The sequence below is a fragment of the Poeciliopsis prolifica genome, unplaced genomic scaffold (genome assembly GCF_027474105.1).
Source record: "Poeciliopsis prolifica strain line A6 unplaced genomic scaffold, Auburn_PproV2 SCAFFOLD025, whole genome shotgun sequence".
NCBI lineage: Eukaryota > Metazoa > Chordata > Actinopteri > Cyprinodontiformes > Poeciliidae > Poeciliopsis > Poeciliopsis prolifica.
The window spans coordinates 4598056-4621962 of record NW_026562400.1 but is presented as its reverse complement, the minus strand read 5'-3'; the positions used below and the strand labels follow the sequence as shown (position 1 = coordinate 4621962).

Genomic DNA, 23907 nt, shown 5'->3' with positions numbered 1-23907 from the left:
TGGAAAAGGCTATATCTCCCCTTTACCCTCATGAGTTATTGTTACAAAAGAGTCTTCTTTCCCCTTATTGCATCAATGCTCAAGGTTTTCTGCCAAACCGTTATTTATTTAAATTTTTCTCAATTTATTCTGCTCATGTGACATCAGTAGCAGTCAGAAATACTAAGAGGTCAGGACAAGGTTGTCCAATCTGAGTTCTAACAGATGGCTCAAACACTAGTGAGGAAACTGAAAATGTTCTTTGCTTTCAGGATTGGTGAAATCCACTCTTTAAATCATCTAAAGAAAGCTGCAGTATGAAGTATTACAACTTATTGTCAAAGCTTGTGTGTCGTCTTCTAAATTAAACCATTTTAGTTATTTGTAGTATAATTGCAAAACTTTTTAAAGATTATAATTGAAACAATTTTTTTCACTGCTACATGCAGTCATAACTAGACAATGCGCTCTAATTCAGAGTTTTGTCCGATTTCTGATCTGCAACTTTGGATCTTAGATGCTTGAGGTCGAACAGTCTTGGACTTTTCCTTACAGAGGAAAACGTCTCTTCAAAACCTGTAATATAGGTAGATATAGGAAAATAGTACACCACATTTTCTAGGTTTTGTGCTTTGACAAACCAAGAATGTGGTGTAAAACAGGGTTTAACTTCTGATTTAAAACAAAGGGGTTCAAGGTTGACATTTGCCCAGGAATTAGCATTTTCCATTTGAAATTTTCAGTTTGCACAGCTAGAAAAGAGAAAGCTTACCCTAACTTTGAGATTTCTAATAAAGTTTGAGATGTCCCAAATCTCATCAACATTTAAAAGAATAAAATAGTGCACCTGTGCAGTACTTACTACTGCCTTTGTGCTGACAGCTGAAAGTTTTCTTCTCTCTATAATCTTGAAATGTAGAAAATGCTGTTTCTTTTTATATCACTTCTTCATACTTTCCTATTGTTTTTTAAGTAGCTAATTGTATGTCTTCTTTTTCAATAACACCTTCTTATTGTTTGCACAACCTGGTAGCAACTGGTATGGTTGCTGACCAGAAAAGTTTCATTTTTTGTAGCTTCTGCAGACTGAACACCAAACAGGTTTAATCAATTTAAAAAATAATCAGCTAATTCCAGTGAATTCCAGGTAGATCTCTAATTTTAAAATTGGAAATGTTAATTCATCCCCTCAAAAGAATATTTTTGTTCTCTGAATGTGCTTAAATATGTTTAAAGTGGGAATGCGGCAAAGTTTTAGCCTCTGAAGACCCAACTGGAAGGTTTGCTTGCAGAGAACATGTAAAGTATCAGATGTTGTGCTTCCACAGGCGACTCTTCCACTTCTTATTCTAGGACAGTATGTCCCATTACATCTGGCAAAAACATTTTAAAATGAAAATACACGTTCTAATATAAACTCACCGCCCTTTTACCTTGTGCGTCTTCCTGTTTTTGTCTGATTTTCTTTTTACCCCTTGGTGACACTGAAGAGAAAAATAATTCTGCACTCATACAGAACATGAACACAAACCCAATTGTACAGTTTTAACTTAATCAGAAAAGTGTGATGCTAAAACAGAGTTTGAAAACAGCAATCAAAACAAAGTAATGTTGTTTTTAGTTTTCTGGGTGGTCTGATTACCACGCTACCACCCCCCAGGCATAGTTTGTTGTAGCATGGGGCTAGCTTAAAAAAGTTTTAGCAAAAGTTGCAGTTATTAGTGCCATAATTACTATAAACCTAAAAGAATTCCAATTACTGTATCTCACCTTGTAAAGGGAAAACCTCCGACACATGTCCCAGAAGGACTTTAATGTTTTGTGTGCGACAATGTGTATTTTTCCCATGTAGCAGTCAACGGGACGCTTAAACCTTAAGTGCTGTTGAAAAGCTCTGTGCTTCATTTACTCAAACATTCACGTACATTTGCTTGGCTCCTTTGTTGTTTGTTTTGGCGTAAAAATAGAGAATTCCTTTTATGGCTTTCCCCCCCTTTACAAACATAGGCCATGAGTGTCAGTTTGCAAAACCAGTCATCTTGAGATTGAATAATTTTATGAGGAGGAGTGGAAAAAGAAGAGAAGCAGGATTAAAATAGAGACAAGGGAAGTGAAAAAGTAACCGAGCAAAGTAAGTGAGAGGGTAAAATGTTGGACAGAGACGTGAGATCTTTTTATCAAATGTCAGCACTTCACTGATCTTTGACCTCTTAGTGGTTTGTGGGGTTGTGGTGAATCGCAGTATCTGACCACAGTGGAACGACGCAAAGCTAAAATAGTGCTTAATTTTGACAGCACACCCTATTGTCGTCTTCCAATTTTTTGTTTTTGTTTTTTTTACTCCAGGGGGTTTTGTGGACTCTAGTGTCCCTTATATGAAAGTAGGCTGACAGGAAAGGGGTAAGGAGAGCGGGGAAGACATGCGGCAAATATCGTCGGGTCCGGGAATCGAACGTTTGGAGACTCAAGGCCTCCAAACGTGGGTCACGTTACCTCCTTTGCCACCACAGCACGCCAACCTCCCAAATTTTTTAATGCACCGTGTCTTACCTTCTTTTCTTAAGACTGATAACAAGACATCCATCACTTAGCTCCTCTCATCTCTCTGCAGACATTTTATAAAAACTCTTTCATCCTCTCCTTCTCCTTCTCTCTGCCTCCTTAATAAAACTAGCCTGTCAAACCGCTACGGTTCCCAGAAGTCTATATTCTCTCCACTCTTGGCAGATTTTCACAACAAATAAATTATTCAGTGGTGGATTTTGTAGTCTAGAAATTGATGGTATGATTAATTTATGTGATCATACAGAATATTGGGTCTGTGTATTTCATTAGCCATATGCATGCCTGCAGTTTAAATATTAACTTCAGTTTATATATATAAGGGTGTTTTGAAGCATTTCGAATTATCTTCTTTGGTTCAATGCTTTGTTTTAGCACAAGCATGGCTCAGTTGTTAAAAAAAACTTTAGTCTATTTACCGACATGTTGAATAAATCTGGCATAAGTTATACTGACAGGCCCGGAAAGTGCATGCCTAAATTGGGAATGACAAAGACTGGTCATGTTTATCAACGGATTTCTAACTCAATATAGCATGATAACTATATTAACCTTTTATAGTACTGTCTTTTTTCTACAACTTTTTTGTCATTTTGATTGAAAGCATTTGGAAATTAGAGATTGTATTTGCAGAAATTGAGCTCCTTTGCTTCCCCCAGCTCTCGATCCTGTTTTCTCAGCAGCTCATATTGTAATTCAGTCTTGGGGAATAAGTTGTCTGTCCCTGGAGAAAGTAGCCCAGGCCCATTTTGTTCCTCAGCTGCATAGTCTTGCATGGGAATCTGGACACTGGGTGCATCCTAATGTCTGTTGAAATGGGAGCACACCAGTCCAAGGGCTGCACTGCTTCTCCTGTGGTACCTTAAATGCGGATGTGTTGCTCCTGCATTAAAGAACAGCTGTGGTCCTAACAGTCAGTTTCCAGAACCAATTCAAGAATGATTACATATTTCAAAGATTTTGGACCTCCTGACATTATCTTTCCACCAGAAAGATTTACCTATATTTCTTTCTTTGTCTCTTACATTCTTGCTTAGGATTCTTGCTGTGCTTAGGATTCCAGATGTGTTGAAAGAATATTTTTATGGAGAGCTGAAATGAAATTCATTTTTTAATAAACAAGGCAATACCATTCCCTATTTTTACTAAACCATTCGGCTACATCTTAACAAAGTGAATTGAGTGAGACACTGCACTCTTTAAAAATATACATTTTATGCCCCCCTAAAAACCTGAATTATCTCCAAATTAAGGTTTGGGAGACTTTGGAGTTAATGGTGGGTTTTGGAACATTTTTCTGCTACTTACCTAGGTACTTAAGCTGAAAGCCAGTTTTTGATATTCCCCTTTAGGATTTGCATGTAGACAGCAGAATGCCTGGTTCAATCAATTGCAGCAAGTCACAAAGCAGCTCCAAACACCACAACGTTCTCACCATGTTTTTTTTTTTCTAAATCTTAAATATCATGTCTTTATTAGCTGTAATCAGAGAGATCATCATAGTAGCAAAATAAATGCAAGAAAACTGTATTCTGTGTGTAATTAATTCACATACTGTTTCTTTCTTAGTGAATTGAGTTACAGAAATAAAATAACCTTTCAATAATATTCCTATGTATTAAATAGGTCTGTATAAACAAGATGACACGTATAATGACCGTTTTTGCTTTTGCTTGTTGTTTTCCAGTTTGCTCTGGCACTATAACTGTGAAGGGTGACTCCGAAGGTGGAGGTGGACGGCGGAACAACAGCCAAACTGCCCTGTGCATATTCTGGCACGACCTTGCCAGATGTTGTTGTTGGTTGGCACTTTGTAAGTATATTATATACCGTGTCAAAATATTTACACACAAGAAGCATTTTTACATTGAAGCTCTTAAAGTACAAAGTGCACTGTCAGAGATTCTGCAATTTTTTTTGTTTTGTTTTCTTTAAATCTTTTTTTAGGAGTCTGATAATCAAAGAGTAAGAGTGGCCTATCGTAAAAATTCTGGCGAGCGACTGAGCGACACCGGTACTCCTCTGGACGGTCGAGCCACTCTCGAAGAAGATCTCACCTTGACCATCAAGTCTGTGAAACCCTCTGATCCAAACAAATACTACTGCCAGGTCACTGCTGGAAAGGACGGGTCTGGAGAAGGCGAAACTATTCTTGAAGTGTTTGGTACGTAGACTAGTTCTCTTTAACACATCAAACTTTCCTACTGAACTTCAAAAGTAATTAATGATGAGTTTTTTGTGTCACCTTCAAAAAGGTTTCAAAATTGTGAGATTCATGTGAGTGTCCATTTGTGCTTGGCACACCTAATGCATATTGAATTGATTTGAGTCATAGATACATTTACACTTAAGTCTCTGAAATAAGATGTAGTGAGATTTGTTGCAATAGTCCAGGCCTTTCAAGTACCAAAACATTTTGTTTGTGTTATAATTTTAGGCTTTCTCTGATCCAAATTCCTTTGACAAGTTCCCCAGAGGTCAATTAACCACAATTTAATGGCACTAGGCATAATTTATGAATAGTTCAATCATATTTGTCACGTCTCATATATCTCTTCCTAATAAGAGTCAAGATTTATCACCGTCATGCAAAGGCCTGACCCTGGTGCAGAGTGAGGTTTTCTTGCCCCTCCCTTACATGTAATCTTAAGTAAGAAGCACTTACTTGTGTCTTGTATTGGACTTTCAGTTATTCTTCAAAGGAAATGTATTTTATTTTTCTTTGTTTTCAAAGACTGAAAAACAAACATATGGTCATGTAGCATCTAAAATGCAATGACTATGAATTATTCGTTTGCATGCATGTTATCACAATGACTGGACATTTCTGCTAAATAATATCTGAAATGCAACCAGCAATTACTTTGTGAAACAGCATCAGGTATGAGATTCAAAGAGTAACTTTGTCAGTGTATAATAGTTATTAGTCAAAAATGCTATAATAGCACAACACATTGTAACATAAAAACATGATGAATTATGTAATATTGATTATTATGCTTTATGATAAAAATCACAGGCATAATATGGCAACAATGATGTAATAGCACTTATTTATTGTTTACGCTCATACCCAGGATGTATGAGAGCCAATCTAATGCCAATATCTGCATAAATCTCAAAGTAATCCTTTTATGCTTAAATGTGTAACTTTGTTTACTGCATAGCTACCAAATCTGAACACAGACAACAGAAAAGAAGTAGTAAGAGGAGCACAACAGAAATCAGAACATCAAACTTTTGCTTAAAGATCTTGGCTTTATTGTGGTGCGGTAGATGAAAAATAAAATTGTCTCAAAAGCCACTTTATCCAACAAAATCACTCTGTAACAGCGCAAAATTTTATTTGAATTTTAGAGAGTGAGAGAAGTCTCTACAGTTCTTGATTTCAAACAGATTTTAAACATTTCCAATCAAACTATATTTTTGTAAACAAAGGAATAGTGTGTTTCCCATTGTCTCAGGACAATGGGACAGTGGGAGGACAATGCTGCATTTCTGTACTCGACACATCTGGAGAAAACATCAGCCGCTCCTCTGGCATTTTATGAAAAAGTCTTTAAGCCATCGGAATTACTTAAAAATCCTACTTTTTGAAAATTTGAATACCATAATAATTGGTTACCAACTTTTAACTTCATTTAATTTTCACTTATTTTATGTTGTTTTTCTCCTTCTCTGGCCAAGTTTTCATAAATTACAATTACCCACAGAAAGACAAATAGTTTTTTTCCTGAAAACATTACTTTATATGTGGGAGGGAAGAGGAGATAAATCTAGTTACACTGCTATTGTCCAGAATATAAACGGTTCTCAAGGGAATTTGGAACTGTGTTACAAAAGAAACAACTCTCAGTTTCCCATTCCCTTGGCCTGCCAGTACTTTTGGAGAGTCCTTGAGAGGGTAGAGGTCCTTCACCATGGAGCTATGAAGGACAGAAACTCCATCAGGAGGGTTTAATCTCCAGGAGAAAAAAAAAAACCCCTTTCTCTCTAAAACACAGAAACCCACCAGTGGGTCAGGTATGATGGACAAGGAGGAATTGAAAATTATAGATCTCAGTGAATGTTTAAGAAAAAGAAATACCCATCTACTGTTTATTTTCATGCACAGTCGACAGCTGCAGGAGGAGATAAAATTACCTTGGACAAGTCAGCTTGGGAATAAAGCAGAGAAACAAATGGGAGAGCTCACACCTGTGGCTGAATGTGTGTGTTTGTGTTGAGTAGGAAGTGGAGTTTCTCCCCGTCTGACCCTTATCTACGCAGATGAACCCGGTCAGCAAAGAAATACTATGAGCAAGGTTATTTACTACTAGATTTAATTAACAAGGTCAGAGGGTGTGTGCTTTGAAATACAAATGTGGAAAGTCAGCGATTGTGAGTACTTGTATATCACATCTAAAACCCCCTTTCTCTTGATGAAGGGTAATGATTAATAGTTGTTTTATTTTCCATCTCAGTTGCTCCCGAGACACCAGAAATCAAAAAACCATCTGAGGCCATCTCAGTGGGGAGACTGGACAGCTCAGAGGTTTGTATTTCGTTTCCTTATTTTATTTTCTCTAAAGTTTTATATTTAGATTTTATGTATGTATGAAACCCCAGTAAAATCCCTTATTTGGCCAATTAGGCTGATTCTAATTTTAATTTTTGTTGGATTCTAAAATTTTATTTATAGATGCACCCATTATTGGAAATGCTAAAACAAATTTGATCGGTGTGACTCCAGAAGCCCCAAAACAATCAAACAGCTTCATACAGTGCTGAAAATTTTCATAAAACTTTTATGTTACAAATCAATGTTGTTGTTTTTTTTTATTTTCCTGGTGAGTAAACTCATTTTTTTTGTCTTTGTTTTGAGACAGTGGCCATTATTAGAGTTGATGTCACAAAATGGCTTAAAGACAACAAAAGCAATGCTTTGACATGGCCATTTTAAAGTCTAATTTAAGGCTAGAGGAAAATTTGCAGGTAGTATCATCTCACTGATATTGAAAATAGCTATTTTGTCTTCCTACAGTAACAACTTCAACTGTAAAGAGTGTTGTCAGTGCAACACCTTAGTGATAGGGTGTGATGCACTCTCAGATTGAAAATGCGATCAGATTTCACCGCTCGGAGATAGACAAGATAAAAAACTTCCAAATCCTTTCAGCAAATAGTTTCTCTGTGCATCCCTAGTTTCTTTTCATCTGATATCACTTGTAATTTGTGTTTTCTCAATTTTGAATCAGGGTCGGCACTTGCATAGCAACCAATGGATTCCCTCTCCAAGGATCATTTGGTTCAAAGACAACCAGCCTCTTCCTGAGGTCAAAGACAAAAAAGAAAGTATGTGTCCTCTGGATGATGGAGCTTGATACTGTTTTGGCATTAATGTCATGATTAACGGTTTTACTAATTTTTGTCAGAGACCCACATGGTTCTTTCTACGGTGAAGGAGACTTCGGGTCTTTACACCATAAAGAACACACTGTACATGGAGCCCACGAAAGCTGACAAGGACTCTACGCTTCATTGTACTGTGGAGTACAGCCTGGCGGGAGAGAAGAACAAAAACATCCAGAAGAAGTCTGAACCCATGAAAATTGAACTTTACTGTGAGTGAAAATCAGTTGAATGGGGGTTTTGTTTGATGTTTTTTTAATAGACACATTTTCACCAAATTTAGATTTACTAGTTAACGTTACATGACTGCATTTGGATGGTCACAGGAATCGGAAACTTTGAACACTCATTTTGCCTCAGACAGAACATGTAAGCAGCACATAACAAAACAATTTCCAACAAAGATTATGTTGCTATATAGCAACATAATATGAGTAGGATGATAAAAAATGCTTAATTGAAAACAAAATATTCTAATTCATAACTCATTATTTTTAGCATGCCTGGTTCTCTGTGAGTTTCAGACAAAATAGCTGAAGCTCCAGTCAGAATGGAGAACAATACATTTGAAGTCTTGCCTTAGATTTTTAGATTTCAGTGTGTATGTTCACTGAACTGTTGTAAGACATAACTCTTATCGTACTGGCTGTACGATAAGAAGCATTTGTTGCTGCTTTTAGCCAAACCTCCACCCTAGTCTCAAGGCCTTTGCAATGTCTTATAGGCTGTCCTCCATCTTAGGCCTGGGCAAATGATGGACAACAGGAGTGGACGAAAATTGTCTTTTTAGTAAATTGTGTCACCTGCAAAAGCAGCCATCAACTGGTTAATTTCGAGCATGCCATGCCTTCCCTCTGCTAAGTAGGGTTTATGACTATTCTGATTCCATTTTCATTGGTTTAATCACCATGCTATTTCTATAACTGTCTGACCTCTAACCTGAGGGTTAAAAATCACATAAAAGCCTGAACAGGCTTTTACTGATGATAAAAGCTGTTACAGATGATATTTATCTCAGCTCCAGTGGTTGTAGTTTTGTAATGTAATGTCATACTCATCATTTATGTGAAGTATAACTGAAACTTTAACCACTGATTGAATTTTCACCTGTTCCACATCTGCTCTTGTCATCATCCAGATCCTTTTGAAAAAATTATGTTTAAGCTTTTCAACCCTGCTGTGGTCAAGAGGGTGATAATGTCACCCTAAAATGTGAAACTGATGGAAACCCGCAGCCTTCTTCGTTTGACTTTTCAAAAAATGTATGTAAACACATCAAGATTATCAATCTTTCACATAAAACTAACATCACATTTACCTGGCTTCATCACTCAGGTATTAAATCTGTGAATCCGTTTCCAGGGAAATGTACTTCCTGGTGTGGGCGGTTCTCTGATACTGAAGAATGTCAAGCGTACGGATTCTGGAACATACCTGTGCTCTGTATTGGACATCGACACGTATATTGAGAAGACAAACAGCACGGTCCTTAATGTCAACTGTGAGTGAGACACACATACACAAATGCACATCAAAGTACAATACATAAGAAATAATTTCAACCTAACAGTGAATCATTCTTTTGAGATTTTTCTTTTCACATTTGAGTCGTGAATCCTTAAATTAAAAAGCCTTGCATGGAATTAGTGATAGTAAATTCCTTTCAGGGTTTCAAAGTCTGCTTCACTTCTTCACAGCTCATCTACTTTAATGCTATCTTCACCACAGTGTCTAATTTGATCTTATCACACACATTAAGCGTTGATAGCCTTGAAAAATTCTTAACTCTGGCTTCAGAAATGGACTAAATTAAGAGTAAGTTTAAGATTCAATACTCTGTTATGTACTGTAATTTCTGGAGTATTACATGGATGTTAAATGGATGAGCAGGTTTTTTATTTTACCTTTTTTTTCCTTACCCGCTCTGTAACAAGCCTCTAGTTAAAAGGTGTCTCAAATCCATGTTGCTCACCATCTGTTTGTTTTCTTTTCTTTAGACATTGACGAGATGAGCGTCACTCCCACTGGAAATCAGATTATCGATCTGGGAAAGCAGGTTCAGTGGCAGTGTAAGACCAAGGCGTCTAAAAATCACACTGTGTTGTGGAAAAAGGTACATTAAGACTTAACCATCTTTCTTATTGGTATAAGAATCCATCTAGACTTTTTATGACTCTGATTTTTAATAGTCAAAATAGAAAGAGGATGGTGTAAAGCTGCTGTGGGAATTAGTCCTCAGCACAGCCTTCAATACTATTTGCTTCGTGTTTTTCTTTTTATACCCTTTCACATTATTTTTCTCAGATATAATAAGCCTAAGCTGATAATACATGAAACAAGACAATAACTTTGTTAGTTTTTTTTCCACCTTACTTATATTCTTCAAAACAGAGAAAAAGTAAAAGCAAAAAAAAAAAAAAAAAATTTAAAGCAAATTTTCATGCCCATTGACATACAATTTTGCATTTTCATTATTCAAACAAACTTATTTAAACTTCAAAGTTATTTTGGTTTCATGTTAAATAACTTACAAGGTAGTAATTTATATCTCAGATCATACTTGAGTTTTGGTCAGTACTTTAAAAACTGTTATGACCAGAGATAATTTCTCTGTTTGCATAGAATGACATTCCACAACATATAGCCTCTGTCTTAACATTATTTAAAACGACTCATGGACATCATTTGCTACACATCATTGTTTGCGATCACCGTTATTTTGTAAATTGGTATCTCTTTCATTGTGTTATTGTGACGTTATGTTGCATATCTTTGTGTTTTCTGTGGACAGTAATCTGGTCTAAAACAGAAATTATGCTGAGCCTTTCATTTAATCTTCCCCTGCTTAAAAATCAAGTAAATAAATAAATAGGTATCTTTAGATTTTATGTCCTAAACTCAGTCATGTCAGTTTTTTTCTCAAATCATACTAATTTTGTTCAGTAATTATTTCCTGTGACTAACTTATTAAATTAATATTAGCTCTTTCTTTCACAATTTGAAGCATTTCTATGCGTTCTATTATTATAAAACCACATACTATCATTCTTTAATGTTTTGCTATTTATCGTAGCTTCTCCTCTTATGTGTGTGGTGCTGCTGCAGCATTAGACCTGTTTTCTAGTCTTATTATCTGTTGTTGTGTCTTGTGGGTATGGTAGAAACTGTGTTGGGAATATGTTGTTCTGAGTTCGAAGGATTCCTATGAGAAGAAGAGGCGAAGAATTGCAAACGAAAGGTTTATCACCGAAGATGATCTGTTATCACTGCACTGTCAAACAGTGTGTGTGTAGATCGCTCCCCTGCTTTCCCAGCACACCACCAAACCCTCTGTCTAGATATTCTCTGTGCTGTTCTGGTTTCAACTTTAAACAGAGGGACCATAAAGAAAGTATGAAAGGGGGTGATACTGTGAATCCAAACGGTTTTATTACAGCATTTCTCTCTTCCTCAGGGCTCCACTGTGCTTTCTCAAAATGGCATTCTATCAATTGCAAGTGTTGCCTATGAGCACGCTGGAGAGTACATGTGTGTTGGTGCTGTTCCAGAAGTCCCGGGACTGACAGCTCGGACCAGTGTAAAGCTGAACGTGAGAGGTAACACACTCAGATCATTTCTTAATATTCTTCCAAATCTTGTACATCCAATCTAAAAGTAAGAGAAAAAAGTAACTTTTATTCACTCTGTCTTTAAAAACGTTTTAAGAGAAGCTGATGGACATGTACTTTCGTATTTATCTATTTATCGATATAAATAAACAAACCAGAGAGGGAGAAGAATAATCTTATTGACCTTATGCAGAGTTGGACCAGCAATTTCAGAGTTTTATTTCTTTATGTCAGCTCTTTCTTCATGACATCAGAATACAGCAATACTCACATTGTCGCACATTATACCTCATGTCTCTCTATTCATGTGCCACACATTCCTACATTTTAACCAAACACTAAGATACGAGAACTGTTCAGCTAGAGGCTCACTATCATTGTGCATTCTTTCTTTGTTCCTTCACAAAGAAGGAACAAAGTATATTGGAGTTTGTGGTTTATAATGATGATGTCAATAAAATGTTTTTATCACATTTGGTGTTCAACAGATCTAAAAAAAACAAAAAACTATACAGTCATTTAATCAAGTTTAAATAACCGAAGTATACCCTATTGTTGGAGAATAGTAGTGAACAATGCTGATGTTTCAGTTGAAGGAAGCCTGTTGTATGTTTGACGGAAACGCTGTAGAGGAAGCGTTGCTAACTTCCTGTCATTCGTTAAATCTCAAAATTCAACAGTGTGTGCTCGGTTTGAAACATTCCTTTATTGTTTGCATTGTTTAATGACAACTTTCTCTCACCATCCACAGGAAAACCAGAGATTGAGACCCCTGTTGTAGGGGAGGTGGCAAAAGAAGGCGATGAAGTGACTCTGAAGTGTTCGGCCAACGGTTTTCCCAAACCTCAGTTTATATGGTCAGCCTCAGGAAAGGAGGTAACCACTTAAAAAAAAACAGATGCAAAATTAATCAGCTGTTTATCCTTTGTATCTACATTCTGTTGTATCACTTACAAATTTGAAAACAGCAGGTTTCCTGGAAGACATATGTTTCCATTTGTGTCAGAATGGAATTAAAAATTTTTTATAACATTATCACATTTTCATGTTTGATTCTTCTAAAAAAGCTCAGATAACAAAGAACTCAGTGAATATTCCCCAAGAAGCAGCAAAAACATTTGGACAGGGAGTTTGGCTTTACTAAGTATCATAAGATTAAATTTTAAAGAACATTCTGAAAAACTGGTTGATTTTAGATGAAAATAATGATGCATATTAGATCAAAGTTAGGAGAACCTTTAACTTGCTCGAGTGATGATTTGTAAGAGCATAGTGAAAATGAAGAAATCACACTTTGACAATAATTACAAAACATAACAAGCAGGACTTAGTTTTACATCAAGTCTTGATCAGAGGTTCTTAAATGTATTATAACAAATATAACTTACCCTTAAGCCACTGATATCCACAGGAAGCCCTCGAGTGCCGATGTCATTCATGTATTTGATGTTTCCCTGGCTCAGGGAAATGTACTATTAATTCAATATAAACTTAATTCAAACTTGATCTGACCAGATGAGACGGTCTGCTATATATATATATATATATATATATATATATATATATATATATATATAATATATATATATATATATATATATATATATATATAAAAATAAAAAATTCCCTTCTCACCCACCGCGGGTGGTTCTTATCCTCTGAGCTCGGGTCCTCTACCAGAGGCCTGGGAGCTTGAGGGTTCTGCGCAGTATCTTGGCTGTGCCAAGGACTGCACATTTCTGGACTGAGATGTCTGATGTTGTTCCTGGGATCTGTTGTAGCCACTGCTCCAGTTTGGGGGTTACTGCCCGAGGGCCCCGATGACCACAGGCACCACTGTGGTCTTCACCTTCCAGGCCCTCTCCAGTTCCTCCCTGAGGCCCTGGTATTTCTCCAGTTTCTCGTGCTCCTTTTTCCTGATGTTGCAATCACTTGGTATTGCTACATCTACCACAACGGCTTTCCTCTGTTGTTTATCCACTACGACAATGTCTGGTTGGTTCGCCATTACCATTTTGTCTGTCTGGATCTGGAAGTCCCACAGGATCTTAGCTCTGGTGTTCTCTACCACCTTTGGGGGTGTTTCCCACTTTGATCTCGGGGTTTCCAGTCCATATTCTGCACAGATGTTTCTGTACACTATGCCTGCCACTTGGTTATGTCGCTCCATGTACGCTTTCCCTGCCAGTATCTTGCACCCTGCTGTGATGTGCTGGACTGTCTCAGGGGCCTCCTTGCACAACCTACACCTTGGGTCTTGTCTGGTGTGGTAGATCTGGGCCTCTATTGCTCTGGTGTTTAGGGCCTGTTCCTGGGCGGCCAGGATGAGGGCCTCTGTGCTGTCCTTGAGTCCAGCTTTTTCCAGCCATTGGTAGGATTTACTGATATCAGCCACTTGGGTTATTTGCTGGTGGTACATCCCATGTAGGGGTTTGTCCTCCCATGATGGTATCTCTGGCACCTCAACCTCCGTTCCCTGTTGTCTGAGACATTCACTGAGCACATTGTCTGTTGAGGCTTTGTCCCTGATGTATTTATGGATCTTAGTTGTTTCGTCCTGGACAGTGGTTCTCACACTCACTAGTCCTCTGCCTCCTTCCTTGCGGCTCGTGTACAGTCTCAGGGTGCTGGATTTAGGATGGAACCCTCCATGCATTGTTAGTAGCTTTCTGGTCTTAATATCTGTGGCTTTTATCTCCTCCTTTGGCCAGCTAATTATTCCAGCAGGGTATCTGATTACTGGCAAGGCATAGCTGTTTATCGCACGGATTTTGTTCTTGCCATTGAGCTGGCTTCTCAGGACTTGCCTTATTCGTTGGAGGTATTTAGCTGTGGCTCCTTTCCTTGTGACCTCATCGAGGTTGCCATTTGCTTGTGGTATACCTAGGTACTTGTAACTGTCCTCTATGTCTGCTATTGTTCCTTCTGGGAGTGAGACCCCTTCTGTGTGGATGACCTTCCCCCTCTTTGTGACCAGCCGACCACATTTCTCTAGTCCGAATGACATCCCAATGTCAGTGCTGTAGATCCTGGTGGTGTGGATCAGTGAGTCGATGTCTCGCTCACACTTGGCGTACAGCTTGATGTCATCCATGTAGAGTAGGTGACTGATATTGGCCCCATTTTGAGTCTGTATCCGTAGCCATATATATATATATATATATATATATATATATATATATATATATATATAAAAATTCCCTTCTCACCCACCGCGCGTGGTTCTTATCCTCTGAGCTCGGGTCCTCTACCTGAGTTCTATATTATATATATATATATATATATATATATATATATATATATATATATTCAATTTATGACTCTGTTATGTACGGTTATAATGCCAGTATATATATATATATATATATATAATATATATATATATATATATATATATATATATATATATATATATATATATATATATATATATATATATATATATATGTGTGTATATATATAATATATATATATATATATATATATATATGTGTATATATATATATATATATAACTTTATTTACAAATTTTTTTGCTGACATATTAATCACACGCATTGATGTATTAAGACTTATATAATAATTATTTAGTGACCATGTTTGAAAATAAGAATAAAATGCAGAAAAACATAATAGTTGCTTTTACCATTAATACTGGCATTATTTATATCACTAAACAATTATTACATGTTTTTTAACCTGGAAATGAAACGAGGTTAAGTTTTACTTCATATCATTCCCAGATTCAGGTTTCAACAGCAGCATAAGTAGCCATTAGCACTTGTTTCTGGTTGTCTGTGTCAATTGCATCCCAGTTATTATTTACCTTCCAAATAATTAATTACAAAATTTCCTCTGAGTACATTTAAAACCAGCCCAAGTACCAACACTGGGATCATAGTTTGGGAACCTTGGGGCTTGTTAAAACAATTCATTTAAGTTTTAATAGTACATTTCCTCTCACTGCTTTCTTTCTTCCACTTTTTTTTTTACCAGTCCATCACAGTGGAAGAGAACAAGGTGGTAAGCTCTCTGACCCTAAAAACCACACCTGAGATCATGAAGAGCGGTGTGAAGTGCGAGGTCTCCAACGAGTTTGGAAAAGATAGCAAGGACTTCTCTGTAGCTATCAAACGAGGTCAGTGTGAAGATTGTCTTTCCCTCTTTCAACACAAATTATTTTATAAGATAAAACTACCAAGATATTCTTACACTTACCATACATTTACTGCAATCTCAGAGAACAGAGTGTGCTTTTTCAGTAGATTACTTTTTACAGTACCACAAATTCACTGTGGATGGAAAAGTAGCAGGAAATTCTAAGCACTGCTATAAATGACTGACACACTTCATTAGGGTCAGACTCTCTTATGCTATCTCGGGTTGCCACATTCCATGTAGAAAAGTAAAGAAGAAGTAACAGTTTATTTGTCGGGTTGTGAAAAATATTGTCATGACACAGACATAAACATGACATAACACCTGACATGAACATGAAAAAGTCTTATGAATATTTCTGACTGTTGTCATAAAGTGTCACTTGGTAAAACATGACACTTTTAATACAAAGTTGAAATTATTCAAAATGTCTTTGTTATGTCAACTTTGTATTAAAAGTGTCATGATTTACCAAATGACACTTTATTTACTCAAGTTTGTATTCAAGTTAAATTGATCTGAAGCATAAGTATAAAAACAGAATATTTACTACTGAGTTAACTAAACTGCATATTCTTGCTGTTTGTTCTGCTTCTTTTCATGTGAGAGTGTCTGTAACATGTGCAAACGTTAACAGATTTTGTATTAATCCAGAACCTATGCCAGAGTGGCTTCGCAGCTTAGCTTCTTTCCTCCACTACATCACTTCTGACATTTGTGTATCTATAATCCAGCAAGGTATCACAAAGTTGGGAGTTGATTTACTAACAGTTGTCGCCACCTAATTGTAGCCGGCCATGTTGCAGCGACATAAGTCCGAATCTTTCTTCTGTTTCTTGTTCTCTCTTGCAGCAAACACAGCTGAAGGTAGAGCCTTCTCCCTCCTTCTCCTCCTCTCCTCACTTCTTCTCTCAGGACTCTTTGTTGTACAGACCCTGTAATCTAGAAACCTCCCATCCATCCATCTTTCTTGCCCCAGCCCCTCCCATCTTTCGCAAACACACACACATGCACATTCAGAATACACATCTTCCTCTGTCGTACTGTAATCTTGTATATTTGCCCTCTTGCTACCGAACACTGTGGATATTGTATATTGTTCTTCTTCTCTTGTCACCTTTGTATGATGTCTGTCCAATATTTCCTGGATGCAACTAAGATTTTCTGGCCCTTTGGGGACAATAAAGAATTTTATTCTATTCTATTCCTTCCATTCCTCTCTTTGTTTCCTGACTGTGTCTTTTTAGCCACCCCTTTTTCCAACTGCACTTCTATTTTCTGCTTTTCTCCTTTTCCTGCTGCTGTATGTAGTTAGAGTAGCTTTGGCTTTTTTGTGCGAATGCTATCAGGGTGTGTATGTGTCATTTTTGGTTGTTGCTTTGCTATGCAATGGGACTGAAAACTCTCTTTCTTTCAAAGTGCTGCTCTCTGGAAACCCTGTGCTTACGTCAGGTCTGTATGGCTAACCCTACTGACATGTCGTGTCTATGGTGTTTGTCTAGAGCTGCAAGTTACTGTGTGTGTTAATGTCTGTTTACACACACAGGTTAATGTATTTATGTTTAGAGCAGTTCATTTTTGTGTATCTGTAGCCTATTTGTTTTACTATAGTTGCGAGGACAAAAGAAATGGGACATTATAAGAAGGATAAGTAACTCTTTGGTTGTACAATGTACAGCCTAAAGTTTTCTTTGACTTTTTGTCATTTAGTTTTACTATTTAGTCATGCAGTCAAATAATTATTTCATCTGAAATTTCCTTACTGCAAATACAGAAATATAATTAATATAATTATATTTAAAATGTTTAAATTAATTAATGTAATTAATTTAAAATTTTTTCAATATTTCATGTCATTTAACAACACACTTTATTCGTATTATAATATAAAGGTTAAATAAAGTGGTATAAAATCCTGTGCATAACAAAATAAGCCTGGAAATTGTCATCCACATTTTATTGGCATACCTGACAAAGACGCACAAAGGGATTTTGTCATTTATCAAAATCTTCTGTGGTAGTAGCATGACCTCAAATTGAAAAACGTGTGCAGAATTAGCATCGGTTTTGACACTTCTAACAATTCCTTTAATATAAGCATATCAAAGTGTCTGGGAACTTATACTTAGTAATACATGCCTTATTATTTCCCTGTCGTATAAAAACAATATGACAGAAGCACATTTCTCTTATTCAGTCTTTAGAATGGGAAAGACAAGAAAACATGCCATTAGTTCAAGTCAGATTTATTCTCATAAGTCAGGAAATAAATACAAAAAATGCAAATACCTTTCACTAAACAATATCTGCCGTGTGAACAACAATTTGCCCCTTGTGAATCAAGGCTGGACGGGGTGCAGTTTTCATCTCACAACCGAGAGGTGGGTGGAAAATATGGAAACTCTAATCTTCAAATGGGACAATTAGAGAATTGAAACAGGTGATTATCCTGCTGCATTGTCTGACACTTAAATAAAATGTTTTAGACTATATTATTTTAATACAAAAGATTCACAGTAAATCAATCTGGATTTTGGAAAATGTTGTTTTCCAACTATATATATACACATGTATATATACTTAAAAGTACATTTCCACTGCTGGAACTTTTACAAGGAATCTGCATTTCCCTTTGCTGCTTTTTTTAACCATAATTTACACTGAACCAGGACTGAATCTGTTTCAAGGAGTAGAAATTTATTTCAAAAAAGTTTCCAGAAGATAGTTGGTACTTTAAGGAAGGAATCTTAAGAATAGTTGAGATTTTGATATGAGAGATTCCTAAAACTTCCTTGCTGGTTAAATTTCCTATCATGATGTTTCAGTCCTCTCCCAGTTAGATTCCTTCAAAAATCACAACCTCCAGTTCTAATTGTGTCCTTATTGAGTCTTGTAGATGTGATACGTATGCTTTAATTAAATGTTTATGATTGCGGAAAACTTTCCGAGCATTGAAATAGAAGTGTAGAAAGAATGAAATATTCAATGAAATATTCAATTTATGAATATTGCAATGAAATATTCAATTTATGACTTTGTTATGTACGGTTATAATTCCAGTTTATAGAGCTCCTCTTGCTTCTAAATGAGTGAATTCCTCAAAATTTGTTAAATGTGTGCCTTTTCTAAAAATTTGAAGAAACTCTTCATAAGGAATAAAGTGTGATCGCTATGGAAGAAAAAGTCTAGTTTTATTGCTGTATTAATCTGACTTCCCTGTTTTCAATGACATTCTTACCTAAATAGCCTGGTTTTGGATCCCACTGTGGAAATGCACATGGTTTATTGCAAGAGTAAAATAAAAGATGCTGGGAAATTATGTTCCTTTAATAAAATGTTTTAGACTGGCAAGTTGAAAAACAGTTTACGGCCCGCTTATGATTATTGCTTTTAATTAAGACTTTTTCCAGAAATAAGTCCCTAAATTGACAACTGTCTTGTAGCTGTATTCTTTGCCATTTTTTGTTTGTTAAAAGTAACTTCATTAGTTCAGACTTTACAACAGATTTGATTCATCTCACAGCAATCCACAATTCCACTAACTTGGTTTGGTGTTAAGGGAAAGTTGTAAAAAACATTCTGAAGGTAGGACTGTCTCTACGAAAGCCCTCAGAATCTAATAAAGAGTTTAATAATGTTTCACAACCAGAAGCAGAAATTTAGCTAGAGTCTTGTGTTTAATGTGTGGTTGCCAGGCAAACAGATGAGATGCCAGAATGTCAGCACCGCAAGCCAAGAAACGGTCCATCATCAAACCTCCTATAAAACTGCTCCATAAAAGAAAGCACGTTTCTTCATTTACCAGGAGAAAAATCTAAAAGCAGCTTTAATAGCCTTAAAATCCCATTTTTGCTTTTGCCCTGACGGGGCAAAGTCAGTTAAAAAAACACGTCTGTCATGCCATGTCATGTCTTGTCCTCAAAATTATAGTAATACAAGTGTGAGCCGATGGGTGAGTATGTTCAGTGTTGTTTTCTGGCTCTGGTCAGTTGTGTGTTTTCTCCTTGAGGAACCTGGCCCTGTGTTTGGGTCCCATCACATTTCAATCATTGCATTCAGAAGTTAGTCTAACTCCACATCCCAATCCCCACTCCCTTATTATCTCCTCCCTCCCACCCATCCACCTATTAACTGTCTTCACCTGGATCCCATCAACCCCCATCCTTTCCCTTTTTAATCCTTCCCAAATCAAATCAACCCCACCTCACCAATCCTTCCCTATCCCCCCATCAACTCACAAATCAAACACTCCCCACACTTCTTCTCTCCCCCTTCAAATCAAAAACTCCCCTCTTTTCCATCCCCACCCCCACCTCTTCACTTTGATCATCCCTGCCTTTCCCCCGCTCCTTTAAATCTGCTCCCCACTGACCCACCTCCCACCAACCCCACCATCCTCCTTCCCCTCCATCATTCCCTCCATTGAGGCACTGTAGCTGAGAAGCAGCAGGAAGGCTCCAGCGCTGTGGTGATTGCCGTGGTGGTCTGCGTTCTTCTTCTTCTGCTGCTGGTAGCTCTCTTCTACTGCTTGAGCAAGAAGACCACGATTTGCGGCAAGAAAGATAAGAAGGAAGCGTGAGTAGATGAAACGAAGAGACAGATGGCATAAACTCTGACAGTAATTAGCTCATGCTTTGTCTCCCTTTTGAGAAAAAAGTAAACAGCACAGTCTTCTGTCATTGGTTAGATAAACAAGTAAACCAGTTGCATCAAATATGTCATTTCTGTAATTGTTGATTCGTACTCAGTGATTTTCCTTTTGCTTTGTATTTTCTTTTCAGGGCTACTGCACAGGTGAACAACATTGTGGTGGAGATGAAGACGGAAAAGGCCAACGAAGAGGCTGGACTCCTCAACAAAAAGATCAACACAGAACAGGTTAGAACAGGCTGAAACTCCAGTTCTCTAGACTCACAGGTCTGTTATTCAGGGCCAGCTACCCACAGTGGTAAAAAGATTATAAATAAGGAATAAGATCTCTTCTTGGAAGAGCAACAACAACTCTTTCAAGTATTTTGGTGCTAAGCCGTTCAGTGATTTAGAAACTAACAAAAGTATTTGAAGGTCTATTCTCTAAGGGAATAGCCAGGGTAAGGGGTTTGCTTAATTGTTAATGGGGCAGTGACTTTGCATTAAGTTCTTGAATAATAACAAATTATGACAATTGTCTCCAAATTCATCAACTTTACAGCAGATGTATGAAACTTGGCATAACTTGGTGTTCGATCAGGACAAACACAAATCAGACTTAAAACTCAATTAAATGCCCAAAACTATTATAGCATTAAAGCTAAGGTGATTGTGTAAACTGAATGAAAGTGTTTGCATTTTCAGTTAATTCATTCGTAATTTTGTATCTTGTAGCCTTTGACAAATCTTGATTTTTTATTTATGTTGAATGGAACATCTGTGGAGCCCCTAAATGGACATTGAAGGAAAAAAAAAAGAAAAGACAATCAAAAACTTTCTCATGTGCATAAGAGTGTTTTGTTTGTTTGTTTGTTTTCTTCAGTGTTCCTTGGTGGGGTCCATAGACATGAAAAAAGAGAGATGATTTTTTTTTTAAACACTAATAATAAATATCAGAGTATATTTTAAAGAATTTTTTTTCATTTAGTCTGGTACTGTCAGACATATTTCCAATAATTTTATGTTTTACTTGTATTTTTCTTTTTTTTTTCAGTAATCAACCCAGATGATAGAATAACTCTGAGGGACGAAGGACAGAAGATGACAATTTTGAGGACAGCAGGACTTTTTTGGTTTCTGATTCATGATTGTGAAGGAGATAACCAGGGTGGTGCTGGGGATGGGTGCATGTTCATAGCTTCAAGGATCACCATGATTAACTTTGGCTATGCTTGTTTTCCGACCTGGGTGAGAGGAGCTGGGTGGGGATTTTTTCCTTTCTTGCTCAATAAAATTGTTAAAAAAAACTCCATCTAACTCACAGCATCAAACAATTCACACAAAAATAAATTACTTCACTGGATAACATGATTTTTATGTTTGTTGCAATCAAATCATTTCAACCCATTGTGTCTTGTTCTGTTTTGTGTCTTAATTCATTGATTAAGCAGTTAGCTTTTCTGTTTTGTAATTTGTGTTTAATTTGTTTCCTGTCTGCTGGGGATACTTGGAAAACTATAATCTATTATCTCACTAACTTCTGTAGTGAATTTCCTCTCACATAAGGTTATCCTTCAAGCAAACCGTTTGTTAAATCTTTGCTTCAGAGTCTGTATTTCATTTGCTGGTGTTTTACATTATTGTTGCCAGCTGCTTATGTTTTGCATAAATTTCTTTTCAAAATCCATCATTTTAATAGAATCAGGCCAGGTACTTAATCACTCTCTTTAGAATCCCATATGGTGTCAAATTCAGTTTGAAAAAGCACCAAACAAGCCAACATTTTGGTTGTAAAATGTTTTAAATATGTTCATTTACATTTATGTATATGATGTCGGTTTCTGGGAGTTTTTTTTTTTATGTTTGTTTCTATATTATCCTTCAATGCAAGTTCAGAGACAGTTTTTAATTGTTAGAGAACATGGTGAAATTGGTTCCTACTCTTGTGTTTGATGTGTCCTGAAATCTGCGAAGGACTTCAGTCTCAAATGAAATGACTTCTGGTAGCAAGTCAGAAAAAACTGGAATTAGCTTGGAACTAGCATTAGATACCAGCTATTAAGTGTTTTTTTTCCCTCTCTCTCTATTTTTATGCATGTAAACAGAAATCTGCTCCCAAATCGTAGCTGCACTGGTTCAAGTTACAAGCTCTCAAAAGTGAAAGTAAAGTTATTCCTGCAGTTTCAGCTGTGTTTCAGTTATGAAGGTGAGCTCGAGCTGGCTTGGGATCTCTGACTTTACAAGTGAAATTTCCAAATGTAATGAACATTCAACTCCATTTTTCAGATGGGGAACTAGAAATTATGACATTAGAAAAAGCTGTTGGGTTCCATTTGTTACAATTGGAGTATTTTTGGATGTCCACCTCACAGATCTTCATGATCTCCATTTATAAACTATAAAAGTAGAGATCTTTGGCAAAAATTGTAAACTTTAGCTTTTTGTTCTATTAAAGAAAAATGGGATTTTCAGGAAGTGCAGCGGTGTAGTCATAACTTCACCTGTTAGAAGTAAAACTAGTTTGGAGCACACAGAGAAGAAAGAACAAAGATTTGGGGTTGTTTGTGGAATATATGAGGTGTGTCTTTATTTTATTTTATTTTTTACCGGTTTAAATGTGGCGACAGACACATCATATTGTCAGTGTTCAGGTACGTAATTGAGACATTTTTCTTTCGCTGTGAGCAGGCCAAAAACCATTGGTAGCAGGTTGATTCCATTTTTTTTTTTACTTTGTTATACACTGGAACCAATAACCTTAATAGATTTCCTAAGAAAAGGTCACCTCAAACCACTATTTGTGGCCTGAAACCTTTTATTACTTTTGTCAAAGTCGGTTGTAATTATTCAGCAGAAATGAGACTTTGATTGCTGTCCTTACTTCTTCTTCTTTTATTTTTCTTGCCATGTTTTTTATAATAATGTTGTGGTATATAATTTGTTGGGTTTTTTAGAAAGGGGATTCTTAAATTTGGAACTACTGAGTTTTATTGTTTCCACACTTTTTCACTTGCTGAGAAAACAGAATCGTTTGGGACATTTTGCATTACTTTTGATTTTATTTTGTCAAATGAGACATTCTCAGTGCTTTACTTCTTTCTCTTTTTATTGTATGCTGTATATTTTGTGGTACACTGTTTGTGATGTGTTGATGTATCTTATTTTTACTTTTTTTTCAGCTGTTTAGAATTTATAGTGAAACAAAAAAAAAACCTCAAGAAAGCCAATCACACCCCAATACTCTGTGGTTTTATTTACCTGTTCAATACTCCGAGTTGATTGTGGTTTTATAACTATAGACACAGTTACATACAAATTCAGTGTCTATGCCGTGAAAGTCACATAACATTATTATATCTGAAGTACAGATGCATATTAATAGATGAAGACCATGTGTAGACCAATCACTTATATTAATTTTGGGTATTACTATCTTAAATTTAACATTTTGTCCACTTTAAATGAACCAGAGTTTGTTTCCCCTGTTGGTTCAGACCTCTTGTGCAGGTGTGAATAGACTCAAGTAAACCTTTTCGTAGACCACCGCTCACTTTTTGAGGTGGTCCCGGTCCACTTCCAAA

At 36.5% G+C, this 23907-nt stretch overlaps 1 protein-coding gene across 1 annotated transcript in view; it reads left to right on the top strand.

Moving 5' to 3' along the window:
• The window catches only part of bcam (basal cell adhesion molecule (Lutheran blood group)), a 60975-nt gene extending 37411 nt beyond the window's left edge, over nt 1-23564 (top strand). Inside the window, 18 exon segments of the mRNA XM_055047204.1 lie at nt 4229-4254; nt 4256-4354; nt 4489-4705; nt 7005-7086; nt 7796-7875; nt 7956-8144; nt 9071-9115; nt 9118-9194; nt 9295-9433; nt 9930-10045; nt 11387-11528; nt 12292-12416; nt 15536-15677; nt 16550-16564; nt 17117-17149; nt 20134-20272; nt 20479-20575; nt 21381-23564. Coding sequence (XP_054903179.1) covers nt 4229-4254; nt 4256-4354; nt 4489-4705; nt 7005-7086; nt 7796-7875; nt 7956-8144; nt 9071-9115; nt 9118-9194; nt 9295-9433; nt 9930-10045; nt 11387-11528; nt 12292-12416; nt 15536-15677; nt 16550-16564; nt 17117-17149; nt 20134-20272; nt 20479-20575; nt 21381-21383 — 1766 coding nt within the window. The 3' untranslated portion in view covers nt 21384-23564.
• Nucleotides 23565-23907: the final 343 nt, after the last annotated feature.